Source organism: Amia ocellicauda, chromosome 7 (assembly GCF_036373705.1).
Source record: "Amia ocellicauda isolate fAmiCal2 chromosome 7, fAmiCal2.hap1, whole genome shotgun sequence".
NCBI classification, from domain to species: Eukaryota; Metazoa; Chordata; class Actinopteri; order Amiiformes; family Amiidae; genus Amia; species Amia ocellicauda.
In genome coordinates, this window is record NC_089856.1 from 14,056,642 (window position 1) to 14,081,635 (window position 24,994).

Consider the following 24,994-nt stretch of genomic DNA (forward strand, 5'->3'; position numbering starts at 1 on the left):
AACAAAACAAGAGTAATAATAATCCTATAAGAATTAGCTACTGGGGTCAATTAGCTACTAATTAGCAACCTCCTGCCTTCATTCCCCGTTCTCTCCACACAGTTCCAACTGCCTTTTAAACTGACATTAAAGAGTCATGCGCAGTGAACTAAACCACAGATTAATTTTGTTTGTTTCAGTGTTTGCTTCCTTGGCACATTGGCCTGGCTGCACAGCGCTGCCGGCAGGAGGCGTCTCATTGATTTTTTGGTTTTGTTTGGTTTTGTGTTTCTTTAACTCTGGTTATTTTCGATTCCCCGCAAAAACACAGCTGCCAGGATCTTTTGTATTGGGTGAGGGAGCAAGAGAGAGAGAGAGAGAGAAAGAATGAAACAGATGGGAAAAAAGACCGAAATAGAAAAGGAGAATGAAAGACACAGAGATAGAGAGACACAGAGAGGGGAAAAAAAGACAGAATTAGAGAAAGAGAGAGAGGCCAATTTAGCCTTGTAATTTACACAGGAAAACAACAACCATCATCTGTCAGGAATGTGATTGGCAGGCTGCTGGCAGGGCGCAGCTCATTGGCTCTCCCTGCAGGTCAGCTGACTGGAAGGCGAGGTCGCCAGGGCCGAGCTCCCATCCCTAGTCTCCCCCCTTTCTGACCCCTTCAAGGGCTTAGAGCTGATTCAAAACAAAGCACTGAAACACAACCAGCTCGTCCCTGTACACCTCAGAGTCCCTGTTCATTTTAATTACCCATCCCCCCCCGGATTTGGAAAAAATAAAATAAAACAATCTGTGCCTACGGTACCAACAGCTACTAAATTAACAGCTGAGCTAACTGCTTATTAACCAAACAATTAAAATTCAGTGTGATTGCCTGCCTGTACAGCAGTATCTTGCTAACCCCCCCCATGACTGCCCTCTGTCACAGATTCAGCTACTGTTGTTGTTGTAATAACATTTGTGGATACAGTACAGGAGGGCCTGGGGGGGTGGGAAGCCACACTATTTGTCCTCTGGGCCACGATGGCTCAGCTTTGATTGAAGCAAAGTCAATTTGTGAATTCAGTTACAGTTCAAAATTAAAAATAATACTTCCATTATCATTATTATTATTATTGATATTTTGCTTTTTATTTGTTGAACTCCAGGCTCCAGACAGAAGCCGACACCAGTCCCATTCCAGGCCATTCCTTCAGCACCACACTTTCCCTCCCGCTCCCCCACAGCTCCTTTGCACACTTCCTGATTGCTCTTCCCTAGCACTGTTAATCTGCCTGGGCCCTAGAGGTCACACTGTCACAGCCCCCCCCCGGCGGCTTTCAGGGGGAGATAAAGCTCGGAGTGGCGCTCCGCCCTGCAGATAAAGCCTCCCTCGCACAGCTGCCAGGGCAGATCTGCGGGCACCAGCGCCAGCCAGCACACAAGCCCGGGGCTGCCCGTCTCCCTGCCTCATCGATCCGGCCAGTAACTCGATCAATCTATTAATAAATCAGTCTGTCAGTATCATTTCATATTGATTGATTTATCTAGATCTGTATCTATGGCTTGCACACCTGCATTTACTTCAGTTCTTGAGGATACTGGACACAGGCGCGCACACACACACACACACACAGGCATACTACACAAAGACATTAATTTACTCTCACACACACACACACACACACACACACACACACACACACACACACACACACACATGTACTGCATTCTGGGTTTGCTGTATTTCATCACACTGGTCACTGTTTTCAGTTACAATTCCTGGTCAGTGTAAGTTATAATGCAACTGTATTGGTGACTGCAAGATGGGAAAAATGTCCAGCCCAGCCCGTCAGTCACAGCACAGCGATGAGCACATAGCCCAGTGCACAGTGCCAGCACAGGCCTGCTAATACACACACACAATCACACACACTCACACTGTAGTGTCACAATACACACACACACAGACACACACCTACACAGTCACTCACACTGTAGCGTTACAATACACACATACACACACACACGAGAAGGAGGGTGAAAAAGACAAGAATGAAAAGAGCGTGCTTCACAGGGAAATAGGGAGAGTAGAGAGAGAATGAGATGGAGATTGTGAGCCAGAGAGAGAGAGAGAGAGAGAGAGAGAGAGAGGGGGAGAGAGAAAAAGAGAGAGGGGTGGGAGGAACTGAGTGAAAGGGAGAGTGAAAGAGACCTATTCAGCCTTCTAATGAACCCCAAAAAATGTATTCCTGATCTTATGACACCAGAGCCCAGGCAGAGCCGCACTGTGAGGCAGATACGGTGCTGTGTACATATTAGTTTTAAAAATACATATTTATTTATTTATTTGTTTGTTTATTGGGGGTCTCTACTTCGCTCCTCTGCTCCCGCCTCAGGCCTCGAAGGGCTGTGCTTATGATCGCAGTTGCATTTGTTTTGTCATTTTGGTGATTTGCGGGTTAAGTGACCAAGTGACTCGTCTCTCCATACATCCCATCCAGACCACTGCGCTCCTCCAGTGCCAGAAGACTCCACTCTCCTTCCTCCAGAGCCGCTCCTTCTCATCCCTGGCCCCTAAATGGTGGAACGACCTGCCCACCGAAGTCAAAACAGCAGAGTCCTTGACCTCATTCCGGCGCTTACTCAAGACGCATCTTTTCAGACTCTACTTATAATATTAGTCCTTTTATCCCTGCTAGATAGCACTTCACAGTTCTTATTATGCTTCTTGCATTCTTGATTGTTTTCCTCCTTGCTCCCTTTCCCATAACCCCTGACTGTGACCCTACATCTTGACAGCACTTAGCTTTCACCGTCCAGGATGTAGGACCTCACTTACTGTACTTGTGTAAATTGTAAATTGTGATTTGTAAAATGTATTTTGAATTGCTATTTTTTAGTTAAATTGAATTTGTAATGATTGCCTTGTACTTACTGTATTTTTGCACTTATGTTGTAAGTCACCCTGGATAAGGGCGTCTGCCAAGAAATAAAAATAATAAAAGATAAATCAGGGGCTAGCCAGGCCAGTTCATCCCACAGATGTTCTGTCCTTGGGAGTGAGGTCTTGGGTGTGAAATATTGTCAGCATTACATCTAACTAAATAAACTATTCTCCTTTATGCACATGTACACTGGGCTGTACGCAGGTGACTCTACTGAAGGAAAATGGCCACCCTGAAGCCACTGATCATTTCTCACATTTCAGACACACTTTCTACTTTTTTTTTCTTCCATTAACAAATTGGAATGGCTGTCTTCGGTCTGTTAGTTTTTTTCCCAACTCTATTCACACAGTGTGTGAAGCGTACTCTTGGTATTTGACGTCTGTCTCTGGATTTTGTACTGTGTTCTGTAAACAGCTCAGAATGAACCCTGTATTATATCATACATGTGCCAGCACAGTATAACACAGTGCATTAAAGTACAGTATAGTATAGTGCATAAGAGTACAGTACAGTACAGCACAGTGTGAACAGCAGTCAAGTACAGTATAGTACAGTACAGCACAGTATTACACAGCACAAAATAGTAAAGTATAGTACATTACAGTACAGCATAGTATTACACATTACAGTGTGATTCTATGTGTGTTGTACAGGAAACTCAGAAGGGTTTTCCCCTCTCTTTGCAACGAACAGCGTCCCTAACCATGGTCTCACACCTGACTGAACACACCAGGCTGATCAACATTAGGAATCAACATTAGGAACAGTCAAAGAGTATTCCTTCAAATAGAAATAAATCATGCAAGTTATGGATGAGAGAAAGTTAGAGGTAGAAAGAGGGTGAGGGCTGGGAAAAAGACAGAGAGGACACAGAGAAAGACAGAGAGAGAGGACACATTAAACAGAGAAAGATAGATAGAGAGTCCCTGTCTGTGATGCAAGCCCAGATTAGTCCTCTGAACACAACGTGGCTGTTTTCTGAGAACCGCCTCAGGCCTGGTATTTTTAGGAACAGATCCATATGTGCTAAAGGGCAGCAGGGAAAAATAAAAAGGCAAACAAACACAAAACTAAACAAATCAAACATAAAATCCCCATTAAAATAACACTACTTATCTCAACACAGCCCTGTCCCTTCCTGTTGTGTCCAGCCTGCGCAGCGGACCGCCCCACCCTGCACCGCACCCCGCTGCGAGGGACGCACAGCACAGTGTGTCACACTGAACGGTCATGTGATTAACCTGAACTACTACACAAGACACAGAAGTGTGCAAGTTCATACCACTGTGTGTGCGGTGTTCTGAGTCTGTGGGAGACAGTAGGAGTGGGGGGGGGGGGGGGTCAGTGAGTGTGAAAGAGGCCGAAAACCAGGTGGAGACCCCCAACTCTGCCCCCACTCCCAACCCAGCTTATGTGCTCTACAGTTGGGCGGAGAGACAGGTGGGTGGAAGTAGGGGACGTTAATTATGGATGCACAGCCCCAGTGGGCGCAACCATAATATTCTTCCTTGCTTCTACTCCACACATACACACTCAGCTATGATCTTTGAAAAGTCTTTCTGCAGGCAGGCCTAGCACAACCCCTGAGAGGAAGAGCGAACACCAGGATTGCAAAACTACAGTGGACATGAGCAACTGGAGAGCCAAACAAAACGCTGCCGAGAAGAAGTAACAAGGAAATACAGATGGAAGTAACTAGCACTCAGTGGAGAGCTGAGGGCAACAGGGCTGTTACATACCCTGGGGGGTGTTTATGTGTGTGTGTGTGTGTGTGTGTGTGTGTGCACGCACGAGTGTGTGTGTGCACGCACGAGTGTGCGTGTGACTTTAATATGCAGAACAGTGTATGTGTGTTTGTTTTTAATGGAATTCATCTGGTGATTCAAAACGGGGGGAGAGAGAGAGAGTGAGGGAGAAAATACTTTCTTTCTTTGTCCTCTGCAGCACTAGTGGAGAGGCGAGACAGTTCAGTGGTATGGACACTTTAGATCAAGTGACTGTAGGAAAAGAGGCGAAGCCAGGACACAGAGTCAGGGCCGAAGCAGGAGATACAAAAAAACAGCAGAAAAAAAAAATTACATCAGAATAAAATCATGCTTGGAAATGTATTGCTGTGAATCGTTCATAAGCTACAGCACAAATCAGCCACACCTGAAACCACTACCAGAAAGTTAAAAAAAAAAAATCTATGCAGTAAGACAAGCTACAGTTGTTATAAAGGCCTGTTAAGGAACTGCAATTATGCCACTGAATGCATGGAGATGCAGTGCTTTGCGGTCGTTTTACGAGTTGCTTTGAGGATTTACAGGAGCACTAGAAAAATGTGGTCTGGTAGAGGTCTCCTACCAGGCTGGCCAATGACTGCACCAACAAAACAGCCCAGAAATACAGCACTTCCAATGTGGAATGTGTAGATCTTCCAAAGATGGCCCACATTCCGAGGGTTCTGTGCGGAACTGCGTGCTACCCACAGCGGTCCCCATGACAACGCTCTCGAGGACAATTGGGTTCCCAGCGGCTGCAGTTCCCACAGTTGCAACTCCCCCCCCCCTCCTCACGGAGATATGAAGGAGGGGAAGGGGAGGAGGAGGGGGGTGTAAGGGGTGTTAGTGAGAGCTCTGATGTAAAACACATGTTGTCAGGAGAGGGGTTGGCAGAGAAAGCAGCAACACTGGCCAGGAGCACGAGAGAGAGAGAGAAAAGGAAGGGGACAGAAGGAGAGGGAGGGAGAAGGAGAGAAAGACCAACTAAGCTATGTGTCAGGCTTCTGCTATTTCACACCCTCTCTAACGACACACTCAACACACACACTGAAACAAAGTCACATAAACAGTCCAAGAACAGGGAAAACAGAGAGACTGGGAGATACTGAGATGGGGGCAGAGAGAAAGAAAGAGAGCGGGAGAGAAAGAAGGAGAATGACAGGAAGAGTAAGAAGGAGAGAGACAGGGAGACAGAGGAGAATAGGGACAGGGAGACGGAGAAGGAGAGAGTGCATTAGTGGAGATCCCCAGGAAGCCCCCCCTCAACAGTGAAGCTGTAAAATAACCAGTGAAACCATTTAACAATTAAATAAATAAATGCTTTGAATACAATCACAAGATGTTAAGACTAATGGTTGGAGGCTGGGGCCTGGGGATGTCTGTGTGGATAATGATTCTCTCTCCCCACGAGAATAAATAAATTCAAAACAAACAAACTTCCAAGAGCTGTTTAAAAGGACCCACTGTTATAAACAATATCTGGCAACATGTGACACTGATGCTGCCAGGTCAAAGGTCAACCCAAGTGTATCGAATGCCCTTCACAAGCCAAAACTGGGAACCCAAATAAAAGGTCTATCAGGTTTAGCCCCCAGAAACCACAGGAACACTATCGCCACCAGGAAAGAGCTCAAAATCCAAACAGATCCCAGAACAACTTTCAACTTAAAACAAAAACCAAAACTAAAATAACGTGTGAATCTAATCCTTGGCACAGAACACATTTTAGCAAAGAAAAAAATGAACAGTGAGAAAAAAAAAAAAAATCTATATATATATATATATATATATATATATATATATATATATATATATATATATATATATAATAGAAGTGGTTTAAAATAATATGTAGCCATTCCTCATGTAAGCCAGGAGAAAGGGAGCTTGCCGTGAAACCTGGAGCCAAACCGCACAGCTGGAAGTGGGGAAGCGGCAGCTGGAAGAGACAGGGATGCTGAGTGCTGTAGCTGGCTTGGTCTGCAGCAGGAAAATTGGTGTCAAATAAACCATATTAAACACCTTTGCTAACTTGTTTTATTTACTCACTATTTAAAACTGTTCACAGCCTGCTCCCCCTGTCCCTCGTTTCTCTCCCCGTCCCTGTCCCTTTCCTGGGTCTCTCTCCCCATCCCTGTCCTCGTTAGCGATCTTAATTACAGAGCCGGTCATTAGCTTGGCCATTAAGTGCTGCGGAGCGGCTAATGTTCCCCGCATCAGGGTGTTTGCGGTGCAGATCCCGTCTAATCCCGGCTCTGTAATCCTGGCACTGATCCCTGCCTTTCCCTCCCAGACCCTCTAAGCCAATCATAGCTGCTCCTCTCGGCACAGTGATAACAAGGGAAAATAGAGAGAAAGAAAGAGGAAAAGAATGAAAGAAAGAAAAGGACTGGGCATTGGTAATATATTGTAAACAATTTAATTTTTATCTATTTATTTATCATTATTATTGACTTATTATTTTAAGATCACAGTGTCTTTACAGATCAATAAATCCCTGGGCTGAAGGGCTGTGCTGTGTTATTAACTGGCCAGTGCAAAACTGGGCCACATGCACAGGACCAGAAGTGCCACTATCTGCATTGCTGTTCAAAAATAAATTACAGTGTGTGTTTCAACTCACCACAGCGGTCAAACCCTTGGCAGGAGCCTGGACTGTGATCCTTAACCTGACCCTAGCCTTGCAGCCTGAGCCAACCCTAGCACAGCACTCAATTAAAAAACAGCCCCGAGTGTAACTGCAGCACAGTCCTTGAAGTCACACACACACACACACACACACACACACACACACACACACGCTCAGAGGCACACAGACCCACAGACGGAGTTTGAATGTTGAATGTTTATTCCATGAAAATGTCTGATAGCCTCCCTTCAGGGCACAAAAGGGTTAATATATTTCAGCCCACACTGTGGACAGTAACAACAGCACTGCAACACTGCTGCTGTGAGAGTGAGAGAGAGACCAGCACGTAACAGCAGCAGATAGAGCAAGAGAGAGGCCTGTTCCTTAAGCCATTACCACCAGGCCGAAACCAGAGCCTGGGCCTGGATTTCTCATGCTGCCCCAGGGAACACCATTCCCAATGGAGCCTGGCCAAGACAGTGAAATGGTTGGGAAAAAGCAAAACAAAACAAAAAACCTGTACTAACACCAGGGACACGTTGGTGTCTAATTAGACCCCAGTGAAACATTTCCTGTGTTGTCCTCCACAGAGCTGCCATCCCACCCCTACAGACCCAGGACCCACACACACAGGACAGCCATGAACAAAAATAAATAAATAAGCCAAGTACAGGAACTGCCAGTATGTTTTGCTAATGTCTCTCTCCAGCAGCACAGCACGCTCACATGTACACACGAGCATGCACACGCATGAACATGAGCATCCACACGTGCATGCACACAAACACAGACGAACACACACACACAAACACATGTTCACAGATAAACAGATGCACATATTCGAATGCACTGAAAAACACACACACACACACACACACACACTCTCTCACTCCCTCTCCCAGATCCCAAGGATGCAGGCTGAAAGTTTGACCCCTGTGCTGCTCCAGACCCACACTGCCATCTTGCAGAAGAGCACAGCCCGCTGGCACTCACAGCCCAGCGCACCACAGGTCGCAGCCGATTAGCAAATGGGCCGGGTAATATAGATATACTGTAATTGCCACCCTGGTTTCAGCTGTGGTCATATGCCCCAGCACAACACTGGGAGCTCCCGCACTGTTTGTGTGCAGGGGGTGTTTGTGAGACTGTGTGTGGGTGTATGTTGTGGGGTTTTCTGGGTGGGGGGGATTTCTGCTCCTGGGGAGCCACCATTCATCAGGTTTTATAGGACACTTCTAGGAACCATTGATTCTGGTCCTAAAGAGTGGGGGACAGTGAATCCACAGCCCCTCTCGCTATTACAATAATATTGTAATACAATTAATATCATTATTCATTCACTGCTATGAGTGTTCGATGCCGTACCACGGAGAGCGGCTCGTGACCAAGCTGCCTGCTGTCCCAGGACCTTCAGTGACAGAGTGATCACACATGCACTTACACATGAGAGAGACAGCCAGATACAGAGAGAGGGGGGAGGGAGAGAGAGAGAGAGAGAGAGAGAGAGAGAGAGAGAGAGAGAGAGAGAGAGAGAGAGAGAGATAAAGTAAATTATCAATCAGAGGTCTAAAAATACCCCCTAAAGTCGTGACTAGGAGCAATCAGGACTCTCGGTATAATCCTGTTTGTGTCTCTCTTCCCCTTGTTTATTGATTTCAAACCAACAGCAGCAGCAAGAGCAGACACAATAAACAAGCAACGCCACACATAAATACACACATAAATAAATACAAACATTTTTAAATATCCTCATAAAAGAAGAGAGGCACAACGGCCACCCCGTACAGATTCTTCAACAACAACAATGAGCGGCAAGCAAATTAATTTTCTCGGTGTGTAGCAGATGTTTAACGATTAAAAAACAACAACAACAACAAAAAGAACAGTCAAGAGTAGAAGAACTAAGTGCTACCACACGTGAAGAGAGGCGAGTTGAATTGTGACACAAGCCAGAGAAAACCCCTACCAAGCTGAGTGAATATATGCTCATATTTATTTTTCATTTCTGAATACTCTGCATATATCCGAGGATGCAGAGAAGATTGTGATACAATCACAGTGCAAATTTACCGCGCTCAACACTCACATCTATCCTCATCGTGACGCCCTACTCCCTACTGGTGAGTCTGAGCCGGGGAAGGGAAAGCCCCGCCCCACCCCTTCCCCGGAGGCACAACGCACACGGCGAGACGGACATTGCTGCCTGCTGCCTGCCTTTGAAACAATGCAGGCACGACAGCAAACAGCCAAGCGCACATGACACAACAGAACGACACAAGCGCACACAGAGTCAGGCCCCACCACCCCCAGGATACTACAGAGGGAAGGGGAGAGGGAGAGAGGGAGAGAGGGAGAGAAAACGTGACACATAGAAGAGGTCAGGAGGAGAGGGGGAGAGAAAGGCAAGGAGAGAGAGAGGGAGAGCTGGGGGGAAGGTGCCGGCAGTACGGGCAGGGCCCAGCTCACTAAGTCAGTGCGTTTACTGGGAGGAAACTCTCTCCATTGACTGGGCTTCCTTCCCTCCCTGTTCCGTTCCCGTCCTTCATCCACCCCCCATCTCGCTCAGTCAAGGTCCCCTCTCAGTCACTGACACAGCTGGCAGAGCAGGGGTTGGGGGGGCTGGTGCTGGTGCTGGGAACATATCTAGCATGCCACACAATGCCACATTACAAAACACAGACTCAATCTGCCCTCACTAGACCTCTCTCTGCTCCCAGTATTTCTCTAGTGTGCGGACTCTGCCCCCCCCGCAAGTCATAAAGCTAAGTACAGTACAGTCTTAGTCTCTGCAGTAACAGTAAAGTACAGTCAGTGACTCTGCAACAGTCCAGTCCTGTCCAGTCCAGTCCAGTAGTTGTTGATAACATACTTCTAGTCTTTCTTGTTTCCCTACTGAAACCAATCAAAACACTGTATTTCTGTTTTCTTCCCTAACTAAATCTAAAACCAGGTTCCTACAAGTAGTGAACACAAGGGGGAAAAGCAACAGCAAAATAAATACATAAATAAACTCCTTCTTTAACTTTCTTTTTCTTCCCGACTTTCTTCCTCTCCTTTACTTTTTCCTGCTCTCTGACAGCAGTCCCAGCTCCAGTACAGAGGACCCTCCCCCTGGCCGCCCCTCCCCCCCCATGAGTAAAGTACAAAGTGTCCCTTGTTCTAGAGCACAGTGGCCTGAGTGATATTATATTCTCATTATATTCTCTCATCTCCCAGTCAGTAGAGCCCCTTTCCCTCTCTCTCTCCCTATCTCTCTATCTCCCCGACCTTGAACAAGCTTGAACCCTGCCTAGGACACTTGCACGCACTCGTACACACAAAACTAAAAATGACCATGCACACTTGCACACTCACACATGCACAAACACGCATGCACGCACTTAGTCTCCCACATCCCACAGCAGTAATATCAATTGAATACAGTATATGTACCTAGGAGAATAGGCACTTTACGAACAATAAAATGAGCCTGCAACACAACAACAAGCAAATACAAGGAGGAAACACCAACGCTGCAGTTGGTAGTGCAGCCAGGCCTGACACAGATGTTCACACGGACATTTGGGCACGCTGACGTTAAGCGTAGTGTTTCTGTGCTGGGGGCAGTTCATACTGCCCGCGTTGCCCAAGCAGGAATTCTCCCACAGCAGAGGAGGCTTGGCTAATGATTCAAGGTGGCCGGCTGGAAACCCATTAACAACCCACAGACAGACTGATTTTGTGACAGACTGACTGATTAATGTGTTATTATTCACCTTGAGGACTGAGAGGGGCCACAGGACACCACAGCACACACCCCTTTGTGCCAGTGACACAGCGCACAAACACAGGCAGAGAGATATCAAATTGACAGCCTGACACCCTGAAGGACACACCAACCGACTGACACACTGACATGCCGCTGAATGACTGACTGACACACCTGACTGACATTAGAAAGCAAGAAAAAAAACAAGAACACTGTTGCCCACCCCAACCCAATCTCGCCCCCTACCTGTTTCCAGAGGAAGGTATCCTCCAGGTTGAGCCTCCAGACAGTCACCAGGTGGATGGTGGAGAGGGCGCCGCCGCTGAGCACGGCCGCCCGCATGCGCACGGGCAGCAGGGTGTAGATAATGTAGATGAAGAAGACGGACCACCAGATGCCCTCGGAGGCGGAGCGTGGTGCCACCACGAGCACGCCCAGCGTCTGCACCACGCACAACACGCCGATCACCAGGTAGCTGACGATCCACATGTAGTCCTGGTGGAAGCCGTTGCGGTTGCACACCACCATGAGAGCCAGGAAGAGCGCCATTGCGACGGAGAGCACGCAGGCGTAGGCCACATGGGGGCCGCCCTGCACGCAGTGGAAGGCCAGCATCACGCCACACACCATCACCAGCACACCCATCAGCATGGTCAGGCTGCTCTGGTTGAGCCGGAAGAAGTAGCGCTGGTACAGCCGCTCCAGCTTGGGCGATTGGAACTTCTTTGACTGGAACACGCGCACCACCCGCAACCAGCACTCCGCCGCCGACACAGCGCCAGCTGCTGCCCCCCCACCGCCATCTTCTCCGTCAGCCCCTGCGGTGGCTCCACCCGCTCCTCCTTTCCTGCCCTTGGCCTCCCCGTCCTCAAACCCCAAGTCCACCGATTTCAACCCCACTTCTCCAGCGCCACCCTTCTTCCCGTAGTGATCTTCCTGCCAGACGCAGCGCAGGCCGAAATTGCCCCCCGCTCCTCCCCCGGCTCCTCCTACGCCACCCCCACCCCCTGCCCGGTTGTTGCCGCGATGGTGGTGGTGCGGGGCCTGGGGAGGGGGCTCCATGGCCTCCGGGTCCCTGAGGCAGCTCATGTAGCGCGGGTTGCAGAGGGAGGAGGAGCCGCCCGCCCGCTTGCTCTTCTTGCCATTGCGCTCCCCCCAGGCGGTCTTCCGGTCGTCCACCCTGGCCACTAGGAAACCACTGAACCACGACATCCTGGAGTGAAAGGGAAAGAGAGAGAAGGAGAAGGGGATGGATAGATAGATAGATAGATAGAGAGAGAGAGAGAGAGAGAGAGGGGTGATGAGATTTTTACTCCAGTGTGATCGCTTCACATTCCAGGCAGAAAGTTGAAACCCATTAAAAACTCAAAGCTTTCAACTTCTGAAGATTTATATTGAATTTTTTTTTTTTTACCAAGTTAGTTATTTATCTATTGAATTACATATCCCATCAAACCATTACGGATACACTCTGGAATATCATTAATGGGGATCGTGACGAAATCGAGGCCATGACCCACTCACCTGTGTGGGTCCTGGTCTGTATCCCAACCCTGCTGAGCTCAGCTAGACAAATCATTTATCCCAGAGGGGCTGAGGGGTAGGCAGCAGGGTGGGGGTTGTCCAGGAGAGGAGTCGTGGGAGTGGGGGAGGGCTGGGGCGTGCAGCGGTCTCTCCTGTGCTGGTGTGAGGACGGCAGCTGCTCCCTCTGTGTCTACTGGCAGGATGACTGGCTCTGGGGAAGAGGACAGAGAAGCATGCAGTCAGGACACATCGCAGGCCGGAGCAGAGGAAGCATAAACGAACACGCACAGAGATGCGCCCTATCAACAGGGGAGCCGGAAGAGTCCGCACCCCTCGTTTGAAAGGCACTGTATTCCCAGCTCCCCCCGGGCAGCCGGCTAAACTCTACAGGTTGCTCTTCTCAGGGCTTGTGGATAGAAGACTCGAGCAGACTGAACAGAGTTAAGAAACACGGGGCTTGACTTTTGAACTATCACTCCATTGATCTGTAGGCAGTGGCAGTCCAGCGTTTCATTTTTTTTTAAATATACTAAATAACAGCATTTAAAAAGAGTACAGTTCAGAATACTGTCAATTTCAGCTGTGTATATACGTGTGTGTGTGTGTGTGTGCATGTGAGTGAGTGTGTTTGGATGTGTGTGTGTGTCAGTGTGAGTGTGACTGTGTGGGTGAGAGTGTGTGTAAGTGCAGTCTATCAGTTTCTTGCTACTGATTTGAGCAGGGCTGGGCCGTCCTGTGCAGCAGAGTTTCTCCAAACAATCCCTTGCTCAGCCTGCCCATTTCCAGGCTAAGTCACTCCTTACTTCCTTAATTATTTAATTGCTAGCTGCTCGTTTCTGTTAAATAATTAAAGAGCCCAGATTAAACGAGGCCAAGTCAGAGAGCCGGGAGCACGTCTGTCTGTCTATCTGCCTGCCTGGCATGGTCTGAGCTTCTGTTAATGCTAATACCAGCAACAACTTTTAAAAATAAAATTAATGTAATTTAAATTAAATGCTGCAAACCCTGCACATTTTGTCAGAGCAAAAAATGAAAAATGATCTCCTGACCTCAGCCTGTCACTGTACAGCGTTATGGTGATCGATCGGATTAAATTCTCTGACAAGCGCCGTCGCCCCACCTCACCACATACCATTAAACTAAAGAAAGTGGGAGAGAGAGGGGGAGAGAGAGAGAGAGAGAGAGAAAGTGTAGAAGAGAGAGAAAGAGAGACAGAGACAGAAAGAGAGTGGTGGGGCGGGAGGGAGGGAGAAGCAGGGAGGGGCCACGGGTTATGCAATACAAAGTGATCTAATAGTTTGCATGTGAAGAAAAACACAAAAAACAACTACGGTGACACTGCCAGTGTATTGCCCTCCCAAAGAGGCACCGCAGAGCTGACGTACACACGAGATACTACTCCCTTACCATCGAACCCGACACAAGAACACCTTCTGGGAAAACACTGCCATTACTAATCAGTACACAAAGGGGAGGGGGAAGAATATTAGTGATGCGCAGCCCTCGGTACACAGAGCCAGACCAGTGTAGCGCAAAGAACTGAATAAGCCATCCAGAACAGCCACTACCAACAACACCGTAACCAGGAACACCAACTGTGCAGGAGGCGGCGGGGGGGAACTCACAGAACAGCAGCCAGTGACAGGTCAGGTCAGCCATGACCATCATGGCAAAAAAACTATTAAAGCCTATTGTATTGCGATGTATTGTATTGTATTGTATTTGTATTGTGATGTATTGCATTGTATTTGTATTTGTATTGTGATGTGTCAACATGTCGAAATTACACTAATATTGATAATAAAAACAGGGCAAAAAAATACTTTTAAGGCATCATCAGACTTCTCCTTCACAAACTCTCTTTCCGCCCTGGTGACGGCAGATTGGCAAAAAAGAAAATCAACTAAATATGGTTTGGTTTTAGATCTTGCTGTGGGGGGGGGGGGTGCGTGTGTGTTTAGGAAGTGGGGCCAAATACCAGCCCTTGCCCAGCTCCAGCACGCTCCAGATTTCCACCCTAATCCCTGCTCAGCAAATACTCACAGCTGGAGAAGGGGAGAAGGGCCCAGTCCCAATGCTCAAGCAAAAGGAGACACGGCAGGAACAGCACCCCACAACTGTGCAGCAACAATGCTGAGCAACTGCACAATGTCAGAAAATCACCCAAAACCAACAGGTCTTCAGATGCACCAAGGTGAAAAAGTAGGTGGGAAAGTGATTGATTGACCTTGAGCAAGCATGGGTAACTAATTGAGCGTCAACAAGTGAATCAGTGAAGTCGTTAACAGGCCAAACAAGACCAGCACTCTGACCAGAACTTGTCACTGTGGCTCTACAGGATGGCCAACCCTGGTACATAATAATAATAATAATAATAATAATAATAATAATAGTTTGTTATTTTATAGCCATCATTCCTGATCTGACACAAAAGCAGAAAAAAACACAACTAGAAAGGACATAAGAATTAACTATTTGGAGGGGCATGGGGGGGGTGTACTGCACTGTATTTCAAGAAGAGTCTGTGCACATCTGACCAGGCTGCAAGTAACTTTTCAATATGACAATACAAGGTATGACTTTTGATTCCTATCGGTGGCTGTCATGACAGAGCAAACAAAAACCTCAAATTGCAAATCTCTCTTTTATCAATATACATAAACACACACTCTCTGACACACACACTCATTCTCTTTCACACACTCACACACACACGTATACAGACTCCTATTGGTTATGAGCAGTGCTCAGTACAGCGGCACCTTCCTGAATGGCCCTGATTGAGGTTGAAGTGAGGCCTAACCCTGATTGAGGCTGAAGTGCGGCCGAATACAGATTAAACTGTGCGTGGTTCCCTCTATTATCTCCATGAGTCATTTGTTTACTTACTTTCCATGTGAAAAAAAAAAAAACATACACACACAGCAATAACTACCACTGCTGCCACCACCCCAGTCCCCAAGCAAACACAGACAGCGGGAGTCAGGAAGGATGAGAAAGAAAAAAAAGGACAGCCATGTCATTTGTCTCTCTACATGTCCCCGGTTCTGTTGGCTCAGACATCACATCACAAACCTACTGTCCAGTGTGGATGTACCGGTGGGCAGCCCAGGTCCTGCAGGGCCAAGGCCAGGTCTGTTTCTTGTCCATTAATGTATGGTCCGGTCCAGTACAGTGCATTGCGGTCAAGTCTAGCACAGTCCAGTACAATCTAGACTGTAAAATACAGCACAGTACAGTGCAATCCAGTCCCTACAGCATTGTGATTGTGTCCAGGTTATTATATTTGGGGATCTAAAAAAGACCCACATACCTACATAAAAAACCCAGCAATACTTCGCAGTCACCAGGAAATGTAGTTCCCAATTGGACCAAAAACAACAACAAAACAGTGTCAACCATGGCCCCACATAGGGCCAATTAACCCTCCTCCACTAACGCATTCCCCAAATTAAAAGCTGGGTTTACTGGGTATTATTTACAAACATGCAGCCACCGCAGTCTATTAATACAGCCTCCTTATTAAACTATTAATACAGCCCGCCTATTAAACAGTAACTTTCAGCATTTCCTACAGCCGGTCAGGCCAGGCCGCACAGCTGTCGGCCTCGGAAACTGTCGTGTTGTTGAAGCAAAAATAGATTTCCTCACGATGGCTATCTGCTGTCTCTGTCCCCCGCCTCCTGACAGATCCTGAAGTGAACGATGCCAGAGCTGTGGACTCTTTCCAGCTAATTTATATATATATATATATATATATATATATATATATATATATATATATACCTTGTAATGGAAATTTAATAAAAACAATCATGTACTAAAAATAAAAAAAGCAGTCCGGCAGTCCAGCTCCAGAATGGGAGAGGGAAAATGACACGGTGCATGTTATACACACTGGCCACACTACGGCATGCTCCGGCCGCTGAGAAAATACATACATAAATAAATAAATAATGCAGGTATTTCCCTGGAATACGAATGCATTCGATCTTGCAGTACTTTTCTAGCGCCCCCACCCCCTCCGCTCCGTGCCAGAGCTCGCAAAATCTGTGTGTATTTGAGCTCCCATTATTTATGCGGTTGCTTCGTGTCTGTGTGCGTTACACTGTTTGCGTATGTGTGTGTTTGTTCTATGTTGTCTTGTCGTGTCTTTGCTGCATTTGTATGGTTTGGGTTGGACTTTGCACAGCTTCTGCCTGGACTCTGGACGGCAGCATGCGGACGTTACATAAGGCGTTCAACGTTATTATTCACTCAAGGGGGGTTGGGGGGTGGTCCTGGCTTCCATTTTTATGACACTCGGCCGGTGTCGACCCCAGCACTAGCGCGATGCTGCTGCTGTAATAATCATCATCATTTATTTATTTATTTATTTATTTATTCATTTTTGCCTCAAATGCATCACCTCTCCGATTGTGCATCACATCGCATTGCACTGCAGCACATCCCCGCGGCTCGGCGAAGCGTCTGCTTTTGCGATCCTTCTTTTCGATGATTGAATTATTTAAAGCTGCATATGTACACATTTACCTACGCCGTGCGTCTCGCATTACTCCCACCTACACACACACACACACACACACACACACACACACACACACACACTCACTCACTCACTCGCACCGGGGTTACATAACACCGTCCGGGGGCTCTATTGAATATTATGTGACGAGCCTATTACTGTGACCGTCTCCATACAGTTACAGTAACAGTGCGGGGGTTACATTACACAGACCACTGTCACACCCGGACGCGACACATGTCCCACTGTCCCATCAGCTGCAGGGGAAAGAACAGAATAATAATCATGATACTAAATACATAACGGAGGCCAAAACATTAAAATGAAACCCCCCGTCTGTAAAACATGACAACTAATCCATTCTTCACTTCTTCACAATACGATACAGCATTCCAACGCAGCACAATGCACTCACACACTCACACCACAAAATACTGCAGATCAGAGAGTCCGATCAGATACATGTCTGCTCTATCTGCAAAATCATTCTTATTGCTCTAATTTTATTATGATTATTTCTCACAACGCAGGACGCCAAGCGTGTGGTTTCTCACCTACACAACTGTGCCGTTACCGTCTCCGAACCATCTTATTTAACCAGAAGTATCATCTGCAACGCCAAACGTCTAGTCAAGTGTAACATGGGGGAGATCCGGCAATTTACAGCAGGGGAGGGTTAGCACATCAACAACCACCACCACACCAACCACAACCCAAAACAATAACGGTAACAACACCACAAAAAAGATGGATGACACTGTAAACCCGAGCTTTCTCCCCCGTGGATATGCAGTAGCCATAGTGGAACTAATAATATTATGATTTACTATTATTGTATTGATAGAAACAGTGTCGCTCGCTGTTGCACTCTCACCTTTCTGTAATAGTCAATGAAGTAGGAATACCAAAGTAAGACCGTGGGAGCTGGCGAATATCACCGTACAGACACATACATACATACACACACACACACACACATATATCTATAGCTCGCTATAAATACCCATCCAACACACACACAACACAGAGCCTACATTCCTCACTCGTCACACTGCTAGCGGGCATTCCTGTGGAAGACGGACAGACGGGCTTGTCCACCACAGACCCTGACAGGAGCGCAGAGCCGGCGGAGGAGGCGACCGTTTGCAGCCCGGGCAGCTTCCCGAGCTGTCGCCCCTCGTCCGGCTCGGCGCATTTAAAGCACACACAATCCAGAACCCGTCCGCAAACATGCGTGCACACACAGCTACATACATGCATGGTATACCCTCGCCAGAGATCCAGAGGGGCGGGTAGTGGGGGCAGCGCATACTCACCCACATCTGTGTCTCTTCTGTCTATGAATCACACGCCGCCGCGGTGAAGGACGGCTGTCCGTGTTTCTGTCCGTGTCTGCGGGCACTTGTCTGCCGGGATGGTGGTTTTTCGGGCGAGCGTCCCGCTATGCCGCCGTATATCTGCGTGCATCGATAAAAGGAGACCCCCCCCCTTCTCTCTCTCTCTCTCTCTCTCTCTCACACACACACACTCACTCACTCACTCACTCACTCACTCAGCCACCCAGCAAAAAGAATCAAACAGAATCAAAAATAAAAATAAATAGGTAACCAAATGTATGGTGACTGTGTGCTCGCTCGGTTTCTTTTCCTCCTCCTTGTCCTTCTCCGTCTCCTTGTGTCGGTCTCAGAGCCTCCTCGCCTGCCTGCCTGCCTGCCTGCCTCCCAGTGCGCCGCTTCCCCTCTCCACAGCGCACAGACACACTCCGGCTCTCTTCCCAGCCGCCTCGCTGCCGCCCCCTAGAGGTTGTAAGCTTGTTGCTTTAAAAAATACTTCTCCATTAATTAATTAATTTTTTTTAATGATTTTTCCCAAGCGCCCCACTCCCCCTGCTACATGAACTTTCCATCGCTACGTTTGATTGATTGATTATTTCATTTTACTAACTTAAAACATACATTTTCTCCAGGATATTAAAATAAATTGGTATATGAATACTGTCTTCTTTTAATAAATACATATATACATGCATCTCTGCTTTGAGTCTATATAGTCGCCAGTTCTCTGTGTGCTTTTATCCGGTCCGTACTGGACAGGCGAGCGTCCACCCCGGATAACGGTGCTGTTTTTTGCCCACACTCCTACACATTGTCTTTGGGTTTTAAAGGTCTGAATATCTTTTTTCTTTTTACAGTTATTACTTTGGAAACGTTGATATACGTTTGTATGTTCTGTGTATTAATGAACACAATAGTAGTATGTTAAGCACACGTGAGTTCCTATTGTGGGAGTGTGTGTCATCTTCTTTGCTTTCACCCCAAGACAAATATTCCCTCTGAATCGGACGTGCGACATCCCAAAAAAGGTATGTGTTGTCGGGAATGCAGCTCGGTTTAGAGAGCTTAGTGCTGCTGTTCTGTTTAACTGCACAGAAAGCTCTCACTGTGTAACACACACACACACACACACACACACACACACACACACACACCTGCAACAATACTGTATCAGTTGTCTCCCGGGGAAATATGCTAATTTCTGGTTTGGCAAGTCCGTGGGAATATGAATTAACTTTTGGAATGTATTGAATATCAATAAATAACCTCTGTCATCATCGTCCCATGTTTTTTCTGTTCAATAATGTCTTTCAACATCCAGTCCTGGTTTTCCCACAATCTTTCCTGTTTTTTGTTCAGAATGATTTAATGTAACTTCTGATGTATTGAACTGGTCCCAGTCAGCACCGCTCCCCAGGGCATGGGCAGGAAATGGATTTCAGGGAACTATAAACTCGGCCGGGTCCGGCCCTCAAACTCACCCTGAGACGCCGAGCTCCTGGCGACCTAATTTCCCATCGTTATTGCCTTAATGGGACAACATTAACAAGTCGTCCCGTCCTTAAAGTGCTGCTGATTGTTTGCTTGCTTGATGGATGGGTTGACTGGATGATGGACAGGAGAGGCGCAGTGCCAGCAGGTGCTCGACGGTGTACGGGTCCTGCAGAGGCACAGCTCAGTGGAAACCCCGCCTGCTCACAGCCTGGACGCAGCCATGCACAACTGGTTCTTTAGCAAATAAACGCCTTGATAAGATAATCTAGAGCTCAAAACCTGTTCTGTACTGTACAGTACTTCACTACACTATTACTGTACTCTACTGTTCTATACTATTACTGCACTGTACCATTTCTGTACTGGGCTTTAATATACTGCACTGTAGTGGGTGTACTGTACCATACTGTAGTCATGTTAGTGAGTGAGTCAGTGTGTGTGTGTGTGTTAGTGTGTGTGGGTGTCTTTGCATAGGAGGCAAGTACAGGTGGAACAAGTTCTGCCACTCAGAGATCCGGGCACACTCTGCTGACCCGAAGCCAGGAGCCCAGGCATGTGTGGGAGACACTGGCACCATGCTGCACTCTGCAAGACCAGCGCTGTTCAAATTGTGATCTTTAACCCATGGCGTAACCTTGGTACTGGACGCAAGACAGGGTACACCCCTGGATGGGATGCCAGAATAATAACACTAATACTAATACTAATAATAATGCAATCCAGTGTTTTTTCCCTTACTGGGTATGCCACACTGTTCAGTTTAGACCCAATGCCATTTCCTGTCCCCTCATTCCTGGTGAGCAGTAGAGAGAGTGGGGTCGCAAAGGAGCAGGACGTCTGCTGCCCTAGGCTGATTGTGTTTTGTCCGAGGTTCCAACCGGTGGGGGGGGGGGGCGGTGCTAACGATGTTTCTTTCATACTGGAGGGGTGGGGGTTGGGGGCTGATGGTGTTTTGCCCTGTGGGCTACCCTAGCATTTGCCTATTTCACCTATGCCACAGGCCACCCCCTGCAAAGGAGATCAGGAAGACGAGGACACAGCAGCTCCCCAACTGGACACTTCATTATGAGACGAATTACAGAACAAAAAACTCTGTGATGCTTTTTGATTCCTAAGCACCTGACTTACATAAAACACAGCACTCAGAAGTGTGAGAGAAGGTTTTCACTGACCTAGAGAAGGACTGTGATTGTCTTCTGTCTCCCAGAACCTGTGGGAACTGTTCTTATTTCTTTATTTATTTTAAGAGCCCTCGTGAGTCAGTGTGTGAACCCAATCTCACTGGTTTGTTCCCTATAACCCCCTTTGTATAAAACTGAGCTTCCTGTTCTCAAGTCATCAAACTTCAGTTCAATGTGTTTTGCAGCGAATGTTCTTGTTATGTAAGTCTGCCTCCTAAACTACTGACACTGTTAAATTTACACACTCGCAATAAAAACTTTTTTTACGGCAGTGTAATAAAAACGGATATCCGTGGCCATTGAAACAAGTGTCCAGAAACTAAACCCAGAGGAGAGAAAAATAAATAATCCCAGGCTACAGGAACTGCTGATGAAATAGTGTTGATTTACTGTGCATTAGAAATCACAGTGTGACTGGAGCAGCGCTGTGCCACCTGAGTGCCCCCGAGGAGGGTGGGTTATGATTAGGGCTCCAGTCTGAATTGGGGCTGGGGTGGCCACAGGGCTGGTCAGTTATGGTGACCTCAGTTTGTATCACCTCTATGGGTTGAGCCTCAGAGCTCTTACAAGACAATCGACGGTAAAACGATGTAGGACTCAGATCTGGAGAATAGGTGGTGAAACTGTGAGAAAAGATGCATTCTGGGTATATTTCTTGTGTACAACATTTCTTCGCAAACCAATAAATAAACAAGCATATAGAAAACCAAACAACATCAAAAAAACGGAATATGTATGCAACAACAGAAAAATGCTTTGTATGGTTTCCCATTAACCAGTTCCAGAGATAACAGCACCGAGTGTCTTTGTGCTGGCTGCCTGGTTGTGGAGGGGGGGGCAGGGTACACACACAGTGCTGTTTGCTCTGCACTCAGCTGACTGTGCCACGGCTTGCTGTGCCCTTCATGATGCTGTGTGGCCCCAGGGAGGGGCTGTGAGCTGCAGCCCGGAGCAGCGTCCTGGGTGTGTGCGCATTTAACATTATGTTTGGGAGACACAGACACAAACACACACACACACTCACAAACACACAAACACAAAGAGATACTCGCAAACACACAGATAAACTCACTCATATATAAAGACAAAGAAACACAGAGACACACATTGAAACATTCAGAAATGGAGACACACAGAGGGAAATACAGAGACACACACACGCACAGATGCACACACACACGGACACACACTGTGTCAAGCTCTCTGCTCTTCAGCCCAGTGAGAGCACAGCACAGCGCAGGATATCGCTGCACAGCGTGGCAGAGGCAGGGGGCAGCTGGTCATGCAATAGGAAGAGTAAACCCAGAGGCTGACTGTGGGAATCTAGGGCACAGCACAGCCAGTGCAGGAGATAAGCCAGGACTGGAAAGTATGACACCAGTGTGCAAACCTGCTGCGATGCCCTTGCATGGCCCCCCTAATCGCAGGAGGCTTCTGAGGTGGCTCTGGAACCGGCTTCTTGGCTGAGAGAGTGGTTGAAGGCAGTCAGCTCTGGAAAATGGGTTTGTTGATTGGAGCGACAGGAACTGGGGATGAGGGTTGTGAGCTTAAGGCTGCATTTTAATTAAATTAAAGAAAAAATAATAACACCAAGAGGACACAGAACCCAGCAAGGGCCTCAGTCCTCAGGCTGTCCCCAATCACCATCAGTGATCTCCAGCAGCAAGGTCAATTAAGAAATGTAGAGCCAATTAATCAGTTGAAGGTAGATCAAGAGGCAGAAAAACAACCCTAAATAAGAAAGTCAGCTTCACCAAAGCCGTGGGAGGATGTTTTTAGGTAGAGGGAAATGGCTGGCCTAGATGGGGTGGGTCAGACACAACGCTGCTGCCACCACCCCCCCACCTCCACATGAAATGGAACATCCCAGGGCTTCTGGGCCAGCTGATTCTGCAAAAAAGGAGGAGTTATTACGCATGCGTTGCTTCGGGTTTGTGAGTTTTTTCAAGGGAGAGTTTGGTGTGAGCAGCCACTTGACAGAACAGGACTCCCATCCGCCCTCAGCCTGGGTTGGCAGGTTCTTCCTCTTCCACCCACTCGCTAACCTGGTGAAGGTTACTGTGCGGCCGGCTGAATATCAGAGCAGGGAGGCCGAATTCCATACCTGCGCCCACCAGCTCCCCAGACCGCCCTCTCCCATTGGTGCGCCCAGCTTAGCGTTGCCTGGCAACCCCATTCCACTCCAAAGGCAATGGTTCCCAATCTGTCAATCAGCCCGATAAGTCAAATTGCTGTGTAAACAGTGTCACTACGGCAACCGTGAAAGGTTAAGGGGAGAAAGAGAGACCAAAAAAGAAAAGGAAACGAAAAGAAAAGGTAAAACAAACAAGTTCCTTAACAGCTGATGAGTGAGCACTGGTACTTGTAAGGACAAATTCCCTCAAAGTGGGAAGCATTTTAGGACTTCTTGTTTTGGAGTGCAATTTAAACTGATTGAAAACAAACATGCAACCACAATCTCTCTTTCTCTCCCTCTCTTACTCTCTCCTTCTCTCTTTCTCTCTAGCTCTCCCTTCTCTATATGATTTATTTCAGCTCTTGTTTAAACAATTTAAATCATCATGAGGTATACAATTACACAGGCCATGGTTGAACCTGGCCTCCAGTTTACAATGTCTTGCATCCTATAAACAGCCTGTGAACAGACCCTGGAGAGAGTCAGGCAGAGGCTTCTGGGATATGGGGAGCCTCAGCCAGAACACACAGTTAACTAACTAACGACATAAATGCTAAATAACCTCTCACTGGGCTCCTAGTGCCTAGTCCCACACAGGACACTGGAGAGTCTCTCAGTGTAGCTGTCAATCAGTCAGTCAGTCAGTCAGTGTATCAGTCCACTTCCTCTGCACTTTCAGAATATATTTATTAACTCTTCAACACATAATTAAAGCTGATAAACCCACGAGTACTAATATTGATAAGACTATATAGCAACATTTATATCTGTACAGTGGCTGATTGATTCATCATTAATGATTCTGTCAGTCAACGTTCCTGATGGATATTTCCTTCTGTGATGTCGATGGAGGCCCTGCATCATGTCCGAGTCAGAACCTTAACGCTGACTGGGTTTATCTACAAAATACACCCCGACACAGACGAGCGCAGAAGCCTCACGTGGTCGCCAGAGATACGTGAAGTCAGCATAGGATTCATATCCACAGGGCATCCTTAGCTTCCAACGCAATATGGTACAATCTGCTGTTTCCTACTGTGAGTGTGTTCCCTCCCTCCTTTCTGTCTCTTTTTCATTCTCTCTGTCCCCTGACATACATCTGTCTGTTTCTGTGGGTCACATTCCCTCTCTCTCTCTGAACAGCAGTGCGCTTGGGAGCTCAGATTGATCGCTGTCTCTCTGGGACCCCTGAGGCTGGTAACGACATTGAAGTGTCACGAGTGCCACTGTCCCAGAGCTCCCACACCCCCACTGTCCCAGCATTTATCTCCCCACATGTAAATTATACATGATTTAAAGAGATCAGAGGAGTAAAAAACGCACAAATGCGAGAGGCTGCCTCATTTGTCACAGAGCAGTGCCGTCTCTACATGCTGGAATTTGATTAACTACAGACTTTAAATGTGATAAAACCACTATTTAACACTGTGTTGTTTATTTTCCATAAGGGTTACTATTCCAACTGAAAGTAATCTACTTGCTACCACACACACACACACACACACACACACACAAACAAGGGGAGGGGAGTTCTGAGTCAGAAGTGTGGTGTGGTCTACTGCAGTTTACTATCTGTTCAGTCAATTCAAATTCAATCTGAAATTCAAATTATGAGCTTTATTGGAATAGCAAGTTTACACAAGTGTTGCCCAAGTGTTTGCCAGTCACAGTCAAGAGGGAAAATAAATACCATCAAATATAC

General features: G+C 47.1%; 1 protein-coding gene across 1 annotated transcript in view; it reads right to left on the bottom strand.

Moving 5' to 3' along the window:
* The window catches only part of adcy6a (adenylate cyclase 6a), a 40,704-nt gene extending 21,861 nt beyond the window's left edge, over positions 1-18,843 (bottom strand). Inside the window, exons 1-3 of the mRNA XM_066708587.1 lie at positions 18,424-18,843; positions 12,583-12,793; positions 11,305-12,271 (exon numbers count right to left, since the gene is read on the bottom strand). Coding sequence (XP_066564684.1) covers positions 11,305-12,270 — 966 coding nt within the window. The 5' untranslated portion in view covers position 12,271; positions 12,583-12,793; positions 18,424-18,843. The remainder of the gene's footprint in view (positions 1-11,304; positions 12,272-12,582; positions 12,794-18,423) is intronic.
* Positions 18,844-24,994: the final 6,151 nt, after the last annotated feature.